The sequence below is a fragment of the Octodon degus genome, unplaced genomic scaffold (genome assembly GCF_000260255.1).
Source record: "Octodon degus isolate 3935 unplaced genomic scaffold, OctDeg1.0 scaffold00168, whole genome shotgun sequence".
NCBI lineage: Eukaryota > Metazoa > Chordata > Mammalia > Rodentia > Octodontidae > Octodon > Octodon degus.
In genome coordinates this window covers 3,604,365-3,614,497 of record NW_004524744.1, presented here as the reverse complement: position 1 = coordinate 3,614,497, position 10,133 = coordinate 3,604,365, and the positions used below count along the sequence as shown (strand labels likewise).

At 36.4% G+C, this 10,133-nt stretch overlaps 1 protein-coding gene across 1 annotated transcript in view; it reads right to left on the bottom strand.

Annotated features, from left to right (window-relative positions):
- CUNH4orf22 (chromosome unknown C4orf22 homolog) overlaps positions 1 to 9,857 on the bottom strand; it is a 933,771-nt gene extending 923,914 nt beyond the window's left edge. Inside the window, exons 1-2 of the mRNA XM_023703305.1 lie at positions 9,786 to 9,857; positions 7,579 to 7,709 (exon numbers count right to left, since the gene is read on the bottom strand). Coding sequence (XP_023559073.1) covers positions 7,579 to 7,709; positions 9,786 to 9,857 — 203 coding nt within the window. The remainder of the gene's footprint in view (positions 1 to 7,578; positions 7,710 to 9,785) is intronic.
- Positions 9,858 to 10,133: the final 276 nt, after the last annotated feature.

Sequence of the window (10,133 nt, the reverse complement as noted above, 5' to 3'; positions counted from 1 at the left end):
GGGAGAGAGAGAGGGAGGGAGAGAGAGGGAGAGAGAGGGAGAGAAAGAGAGAGGGAGAGTGAGAGGGAGAGTGAGAGAGGGAGGGACAGAGAGAGAGGGAGAGAGAGGGAGATGCACTGCTGCCCAAGAGGACTGAGAGTGTCCTGTGAGGGGAGGCCAGCCCCTAGCGAGACACACGGTGTGGGAACTGCTCATTTGTGGGCCTGAATCAGAATTCTAAGGCAAGCAGAGACATCTTACAAGATAAAAGAAAAACATCTTTGTTGATAAGTGACACATAAGGAAATTCACTCCTAAATGTTCAATTCTACAAGAAATACCAAAATAAATTATTGATGTAGAAGAATACATGACCAAATAGAAATGTGGATCCATACAATAAAATTTAAAAATAACTTAAATTAAAAATGAAGGATATGCCCAAAGGACATTTTTTTCTTTTTCCTGGTGTAGTGGGTGTAGGGGTATACACTGGTAACCCCAGCACTTGGGAGGCTGAGGCAGCAGGATCATTGTGAGTTTGAGGCCAGCCTGGGTGATCTGATGATGAGTTGAAGGCCAACCTGAAATGCATAGTGAGATCTTGTCTCAAAAAAAAAAGTTATCTTCCATGAAAATATTAACATTACCTTGAAGAATTTATAACATGCATCAAAGAGAGAGGGCCAGGCAGCAGAAAATGTGAAGAGAATTGTAACAATGCTAAAGTTCTTATATCCATGAAGAGGTGCAATATTATTTTAAAATAAAGTATTACATACATGTTAAACAAGAACTATACAAACTCTTCAGCAACCACTGTTTTTAAAGAGCAAGCACAAAATGTTTGACAAATATAAATAGAAAGTCAACAGTAGAGATTATTATAGACTCAGTTGTCTTAATTCTAAATTCCAAAGACAACAAGGGAAAAGGAAAAATAGAATAAAGATCAGATTGGGCAAACAGAAAACAACAACATGGCAGATTTAAATCCAAGAATATCTATAATTACAAATATAGATGGATGGTCCAATCATATAAATGAAAAGTGATGACTGTCCTGTTGATTCTCAGAAAGCAAGATATAATCATACTGTGTATCTAGAGAAATCCATTCTAAATACACAAACATGTGTAAGTTAAAATAGAATGATGAAAAAATATGACACAAATACTCTTTTTTAAAAAGTTGAAGCCAGGTGTTGTGGCACACACTTGTAATTCCGGCAATGGGGAGGCTGAGGGAGGAGGATCACCATGAGTTTGAGACCAACCTGTGCTACAGAAAGAGTTCAAGTCCAGCCTGAATGCATAGTGAAACACTGTCTCAAAAAAATAATCAATCAATCAATAATATGAATATAAGTGAAAGGAAATTTTGGTGAAAGAAATTTTGCAAAGGGTAAAAGTTAAATTTTAAAAAAGTTATATTAAATAATGAATTGGACATGGTAGCATACGTCTGCAATCCCAGCACTGGGGAGGCTGAAGCAAGAGAAGCAGTTTGAGTTGGAAGCCAGCCTGGGCTGTATAGTGAGTTCAAGGCCAGCCTGCCTAACTACGTGGCACATTGTGAGACCCTATCCCAAAAAAATAAAGGAACAAACAAATAAATAAATAATGAAATGAGTCCATTTTATTTCAAGGAGAAGTACAAAACATGAAGCAGATGCACCTAACATCAAAACATGTTAATTAAAGGAGATTAAAAACAGAAATTTATAACTGTAGCTGGAGATTACATTTATCTCTAAGAACTCCCCAGAATAAGCAGACAGCAAGGCCACGAGCAGCACAGTGTAGGTCAGACAACAACTGGAGTCCTGTGCAAGGTCAATTTCCCAGAGGCCCCCAGTGTCCTGGCTGCACTTCGAGATCACAGACCTGGATATCTAATTCTGATGGGCACACCTGGCACATGGCACAGTCTCCAAAATGCGTCCTGAAGAATGCCCTTGACAACCCCAAGCTCACCCATGTAATAGTCCTGACTGCAGCCCCAATGCCACTGTTTGCTAGAGCACCGTAGACTCAGGAAGGCCCATGTAGCTACTGATTTTGAGAATAAGTTCTGTCTAACCCAGGCAGGAAATTAAGTCAAAATCATTTTTAATTCAAATGGAACAAACAATATTAATTCACCTACAGTCCATTGCCAATCCTGTTATAACAGAATCTGAACCAGCTGGACTCCCACAGAACACTACCTGGAATAATTCCAGTAGTGGTGCCACACTGGTTGGAAAGATTGAACAAAGAAAGAGAAGTTCCTGATATTACAAAAGTCATACACTCCACAGCAGGCCAGACACACCCTGGAAAAGACTGTGGACCAACCAAAGCTTGAGCACTAAAGCAGTGTGCTCTTCCTAGAAATGCTGATCTGCCAAAGACCACAACTGCACAATTGATTTGAAAGCTACAAACCATACGAGAATAAGTTTTTAAGAATATGATACCTGAAACTAAGCAAGAAGTTGAAATTATATCACAAGACACTTATATATAAGCTTTCTCATTTAATTCTAAGTCTATGGTATTTGTTTTGATTATAAAACTTTATCCAAAGATAAAAATAGATAGGATAAAGTCATACATGTACATAAAAATTTCTGACTTTTATCTAACTTCATCTGCATAAAATTAAAAGGATGTTTTGTAATTAGATCACTCCATTTACTAATTCTAAAAACAAATTGAAGGAAACAAGCACATATCATGCCAGAAAGAATAAGTTAATGAATGATAAATGGATTAAATTGATCAATATAAAACAGTCTGGGGACTTGTCCAGCTTTTACATTAACAGAATCCCCTGATGAATTTGAAGACAGAATACAAATCATTCTGTTATATTCCTGCCAATGTACAATATATATTTTACTGATTTTTTATTAAGTGCTTTAAGATTACATCATAAAGTTGGACAAATTGTATTATCACATGTTATACAATAAATGTGCATTTTTCTGATTTTAGAAACTGCTAACTTTTAAAGTTCTTTGACTTTTAGGGCACTAGTAATAGAATGCATTAAGTCTGTAATATCTGTTTGGGTCTTTTTTTTGGAGGGGGAGGAGTACCAGGCCTCGAACTCATGACCTCATGCTTACCAGGCAGACACTTATCACACTGAGCTATCTCCCCAGCCCTGTGATACCTGTTAAACAAAACAAAATTCTACAAAATTTAAAAATAGAAAAGAACCCTACTTTAAATTACCAGGGAGAAAGTCTGGTCACAAAGCTCTGTGGACTAAAGCAGGTGCAGGGATTGGGCCATGCTGGCCCCGCCCCCAGGGTGAGCTGAGATGGCGATTGAGACTGGATGTGGTGGGTGGTGCATGCCCATAATTCCAGCTCTTGGGAGGCTGAGAAACAGGAGGATCACTAGGAGTCTGATCTGTGTAGTGAGAAACCCTGTAAACTGTGTAGACCCTGTACAAAATATATTAAATAAATCAATTAATTAATCAACAGGAAAAACCTCCTCAGTCACAGAAAGAACACACTTATCCCTGTACATTCAAGACTTGAAGCTTGTAAAAGACCTTTTTTTGGTGGGAGAGGGGCTCCAAACAGTTACCAGAAAGCCTTTCAAGACAATTCCTGATAGCCAACTCAGCACCTCCAAGACGCCATCAGGGCTACTAGGTGTTCCTACCATCTTTGTTTCTGATGTGCTTTAGTCAACTGTAGTCATCATCCCTGAGCCAGTTTAGAGAAGGCCAAGTTTCTTTGCTAATGGCAAAAGCTGATCCAAAGTGAAATTGATAATCACGTACCGCCTGCCCAGCCTAAAGGATGACTCAGTAAAGATAGAGTGGTAAAGAAAACGAGTTGTGAAGGAGCGTTTATCACAGAATCAAGGCAAAATGCAGAATGAGTGCATCACAGCATCCTTCTTTGCTTTATCTGAGTCAATCTATTGGTCCTACCTTAAGAACTTTCTGTTTTTAACTATCCCTCTGCATTTTTGTATAGTACTGGAGATCCAGCCCAGGATCTTAGGCACAATAGGCAAGGACTCTACTCTCAGCTACATCCTCAGCTCTCCAAATTTCAGCTGTTACCTGTATCAAGTTGTTGTCACAGTACACATGATTGCATTTTTGTCCTCTATAGTTACTGCCTTTTTATTAGCATATAAGTGAAATAATGCAAGTTTTACTCTTATATAGTGTGCAATTTAGTAAATTCTTAGTATATATGCAAAGTTGTGCAGTCATCCCTAATACCTAATTGCACACTTTGTCACCCCTCCAAACAGAAATCCCATATCCACTAGACTGCACTCTCCATTCCTCCTTCCTTCCTTGCTAATCATAAATCTACTTACTTTTATGGATTTACCTCATCTGGCCACTTAATATAAAAAGAAACATGCAACATGTTTTCTTTGGTGTTTAGCTCCTTTTGTATATTTCTATATTTTCACGGATTACTCTTATTGCAGTATGTTACAGAACTTCATGCTTTTATAACAGATTAATAGACCACTACCCTTACAAACTTTTTATGCATTCATTTGTTGATGGGTATCTGAGCTTGTTTCTACTTTTTGACTACAATGAATAATGCGGCTATGAATGTTCATGTTTCACTACTTGAGTGGACTAATGTTTTCAGTCTCCTTGGGTACACACTTAGAAGTAGCATTCCTGGGTCACATGATTACTCTTTTCTTAACATTTTGGATAACTACCAAACTTTTAAATTTTCTGTTACCACTAACAATGTAATTTCCTCCATTTATCTGGTTCACACCTTCTTGAGGACACTAAGTTCTGTGCTCTCCTGTGTATCCAGAGCCTAGCTATCATAGTGACTAATGCAGTATAGTATGGTTTTCTATAAATATTTGTGAATAATTGAATAGAGATCTTTTTGCCTCCTGATACCTCCTTTCATCAAAATATTTCTTCCAAATATCCTTGACCTCAATCTCTCCAAACTTAAAGGTCTGCTATAAGTAAAATATTCTTGGACACCAGCACTTCTTGGCATGCACGTTCTGATTACCAGACCAGAACTAACTGGATTACTTATCTGCATGTTACAGATAATATTCCTAGATAATATTAGAACAGAGTCAAGTGTTTGTAAGTCAGTATCTGTTCAGTCAAAGTCAGATGTTCAAATATATTTCCAAAGTTACTGCTCAGAAAATATAAGCGCTGCCCCCAAATTTAAAGCCCCAATCCAAAGGAGGGCATTTGAAGTAAATACACAATGATCAGATGAAGAAATACAAATGGCAAATAGATACATGAGACAATGTCCAGCATCATTGGTCATTAGAGACATGCAAATTAGAACAACACTGAGATTCTATCTCACCCTAGAAATAGTGGCTATCATCAAGAAATCAATCAGCAACAAATACTTGAGGGGATGTGGAGAAAAAGGAACACTTCTCCACTGTTGGTGGGAGTGCAGACTGGTACAACCACTATGGAAATCAGCATGGAGATTCCTTAAAAAACTAGGATTAGAGGTCCCATTCAACCAAGATATTCCACTCCTGGTTATTTCTCCAGAATTCAAAACATCATACCAGTGATATATGTGCACTCATGTTTATAGCAGCACAATTTTTCATAACAAAATCTTGGAAACAATGTAAATGACCATCAACTGAGGAATGGATAAAAAAGATGTATTTTTATACAATAGAGTACTACTCAGCTATAATGAAGGCTAAACCTGAGTCATCTATGGGGAAATGGATGCAACCTGAGTACATATAAACGAAATAAATCAGACTCACATGTGTAAACATCTTGTCTCCCTAGAGTAAGAAGCTGGAAAAAAGTAAAATAAACAAAACATAAAATGTCCAATAGATTTCTGAAAAAGGAAGGAAGTGTTCAAAAGAAAAGAGAAACTGTAATGGAGAAAAGGAGAAAATAAGGAAAAGACAAGGAATATATATATATATATATATATATATATATATATATATTCCTTGTAATATATATTGCCTATAACTTGTAATCTTAGCAAGTACTTTGAAGATAACAATATCCAATTTACTGACCATTGTTACTTTCCTAAAATCCTGTTTTGAAACTTTATACTATCTTTGTTTATTGCTTATTTTTCTTTTCTTTAAAACAGAAAAAATAGAATAGCAAAAGGATGTATATAGGAGCGCTTCTTCTACGAACGCTGGTCATAGTTGGCTCTATGGCGCCCTCTGCTGGTCTTTCCATCAGCAATGCTACAAGGAACCTGGCAGGGAAGAGAACACAGCGGCTCCCACATGGGGCAAGAGGCAGTATATGGGGTCCATCCTATTACAAAGGCAGCCAGGGAAGATCTGCAGATGAAAAGGTTCTCCTGGATCCTAGGAGCTCGGTGTGGGATTAGCCTCCCATGACTGGCACTTAAGTAGCCTGAATACACTTCAAGGGTAAGAGGGCATGGACCTGCTGTTGCTGGAAGGGCAGAGGAGACATCCTGAAAAGTACACAGCCTCTAGGAGCAAAGATAGCCTCCAAATGGCAGCTGATCAGAAAATGAGGACATCGGTCCTCCTGCCAAAAGGAGCTGAATCTAGCCAACCCTCTCAGCGTGGAAGCAGACAGCCTGAGCACCTCCAGGCAGGATTTCAGTCCTGAAGTGTACCAAACAGAGTACTCCGCTAAGTCATACTATAGATATATAGAGAGAGAACCATGAATACTTATATTTGTGCTGTTAGAAGTATATTTATGCTGTTCTACCATACTGACTTGGAGGCCATTACTATGACAGAAATAGAAAGTTAACATATTCCCAAATACCAGGATGTTCAAGTCTGATCATCTATGATTAAAACACAGTAATCCCTAGAATGGTCAGTTAAACTTGGACACACCCAAGACCCGTTCACAACATGTTATCAAAAGTTGTTATTAATAATGAGCTCATGGGAAATTTGTTGTTATAATTACTGGGTATTTTAAAGATGTTATGTAACAATTATGTATAGATACCTACATATTTATCCTCCCCAATGTACACAACATTTTAGAATTAAGCAAATTACTTTGCTAGGTCTTTTCAAAGTTGTTTTACTATTTGGTGAAGTTTGCTTTGGGACTACATCATTTTCATTATATAGGTAATACATTTTATTTGATTCATATTTTGTAACATAATATTAGCCACATTAACAAAAGACCAATGGTTCAGTTAAATGAATCAACATTTACATACATATGAAAATATAATATCAGTTTGCAAGCTTCACAAACAAACTCTAAGACAAAAGTCATTCCATTCTTCTCTTGTGTAAAAGCGTAAAATGTCACTACATTTTTCTAATGTGTAAATGCATAAAATGAGTTCGTTTTATAGGAATTTATTAATATGATACCATATTTTGCTATTTATTTATACTTCTTAAATTAGCAGTTCAAAGTCACATGTGGCTTTACTGCACACATACTACATTTCTTTCCATTCCTGAGCTGTTGAGTTCATGATCCAGGACATTCCAAGTTTTACCTGCTTTAGTCATCCTCTCTAAATTATAAGAAAGCCCAAAATATTGTTTTTTCTAGAGATTCTAGAATATAACAAAATTTGAACTTGCAGCATGGAGACTCACTTTTTCTGAGTTCTTTCAGCCAGTCTTGCGATCTCTATAGCTGCTTTTCTTGCTTCAAAATCTTCTCTTTTCAGAATCTCTCCAGTTCCCCGGTAGCCTAGCTCCACCAACTGGCGGGCCAAGCTTTCATCCTAAGGGTAAATCAATCAGTAAATGCTTTGGTAAATTATGCATTTTCTCCAATGTACACAAAAAGTTCATTTAAATGACAAATTAAATGCATTATTTTAAAATAGTATGAGAGCTATTAGACATGAGAAACATGAAAAACCACCTTTAACAAAATGTTTATCCACATCTGACTTGTTCTTCCATATACCACAGGTATAAGATGAAAAACAAATCAGAAATAAAATAACAACTAAATTTTCTATAGGGTTGAAGAGCAAAAGTCTGTGTTGTTAGTTTATGAGAACAGCAGTAGGCAATTAATAGAGTATCATAAAACAATAAAGTTAGACAATAGGGTTCATAGAAGAAAGGCTTTGAAAGTCAATTACACCAAAAGAGCTGAGCTAATTTCAGAAAGCTCAGCGTTTCCGACTTACTTCCTTGAAACCAATTAACTGATGACACAGGATGTTAAGGCTTCAAATAAAACTAAAGAGGAACAGATGAATTTCCTACTTAACTAGAAAGATATTGTTTCCATCTAATGTTGGTACCAATAAAAACAGAAAAATAAACACCCAAGAAGATGACCACAAAAACCTTCAAGTTCAAAAAAAAAATTTTCCCATGGCATGCTAAGTCTTTCATGTTTTAGTGACTTTAAGAATTGCCTCTTATATTTTTGTCACTCACATGACATCCTTAAACAAGGAATATTTTTCCCATAATTTGATGAGATATAGTTTTACATGAAGATATTTGTATAAAGTATTATGTAAAAATGTTTATGTATTGATCATAGTCATTATCATCAATAAAGCACAAAACATCTGAACTATAATAAAAAATCAAATATTTAATTATTATAGACCTTAAATCAGCATATTGTAGAATGCATGAACTATTTTCCAGCTCAATGAGAACATTTAATAATAGTTGGTTAATAATCTAGTTGACCCATAATAGCTATTTCAAAGTGGTAACAATTCTAACAAACTCCCATAAATTTGATGCTAAAACCCTGCTGCTTTCCTTTGCTAAGCATTTAAATACTAAACTCCATGGAGCAAGGTGTATATGTTTGCCATCTGTTACAATGCAAAGCACCAGGTCTTGTGAGGCCTAAGGCTATTGGCCTTGTTTCTGAGAAGGTCTGCAAAATGAACTTCAGGATTATACTTTGGTGTGAACCACAAAATTGAGCAAATGCCTCCACCTAGTGGAATCATTCTTTAAGAGAAAATGAAATCCAGATTTAGTCTGATTTACAACAGTGAGGTAAATTTGTGCATTAATTTTGTAAGATACATTCATTTTTAGAAGTGAGTTTGTAGCAAAGACTCAGTTCAGCAATACTGTGGAAAGAGTTCCATAAGAGTATAAATTCCTTGGAGGTAATAATTGTTTTATATAGCAAGCAAATTCTAGGTTCCTGCGTGCTTTATCTGGATATACACAATCATCTGAATAGTTCCACAATCAGCAAGGCTAATCTATAGTGCAACAAACAGGCAAAATCTATAGAGAAAAGATGCAGAAAACCAACTCTGATTGTGTCACCTGTCATTTTCATACTTTACTTAACTAACTCATGCAATCATTAGTCATTGCTCCACTAAGATAAGATGTTAAGAGTAAAACTAATCCCCAGAAAGCACTATGCCTAAGATGGTCCCCAAAATCTAAGGTTTGCAGGAATTTGATTTAAAATGGAATCTTGACTTACAACTGTTTACCCAACTTCAAAAATCATGTCTTTAAGTAGTACAAAGGAAGTCCCATCTCATGCTACATATCACCTCTTAACAAGTGGCAGCTCCCTTTTGTCAGCATCCAAAAGAATTTTCCCTCAACTACGAGACAGGTACTCTTGAATCAGAAAATAAAATCAAAAAGCCCTCTTAAAAGTTTGTTTTTAAATATTGTACAAATTTTCTCCATGTTATGCCACAGGACTCAAACACATAAAATCTATGACAAATAGGAAGCTAATGGCTATGCACTACCTCACAACTAAATAGATACTACTAATTTCATTTGACCTTCTCTTCTTTGCAAAACATGCCATGACAGGATAAACATCATCTATAAGATACATCACTCATTATATTACCAATCAGAGGATGCTCACTGACATCTTTGGCTACAGTCAAGCAGCCTTTACTCATAACGTGTGACTGGGTATGTTGCAGCTTTTTAAACTGAAATAAAATCATGTGTGAGTTTCTGGGGTGTAGTCCCAGGGACTGGTCATGGGACATCACATACTAAGTTACATCCTCAGCCCAGGAGTGAAATCACACTGCGCCAGTCTCTCACAGACTACTTCTTTGATATTTAATTATACATCTTGACACCTTTACACTAAGTATATACACAACTTTAGTGATTACAGACTCAAGAAACTCTGTAAGTACAGGTTATTGTGCATTATTCACTACTGT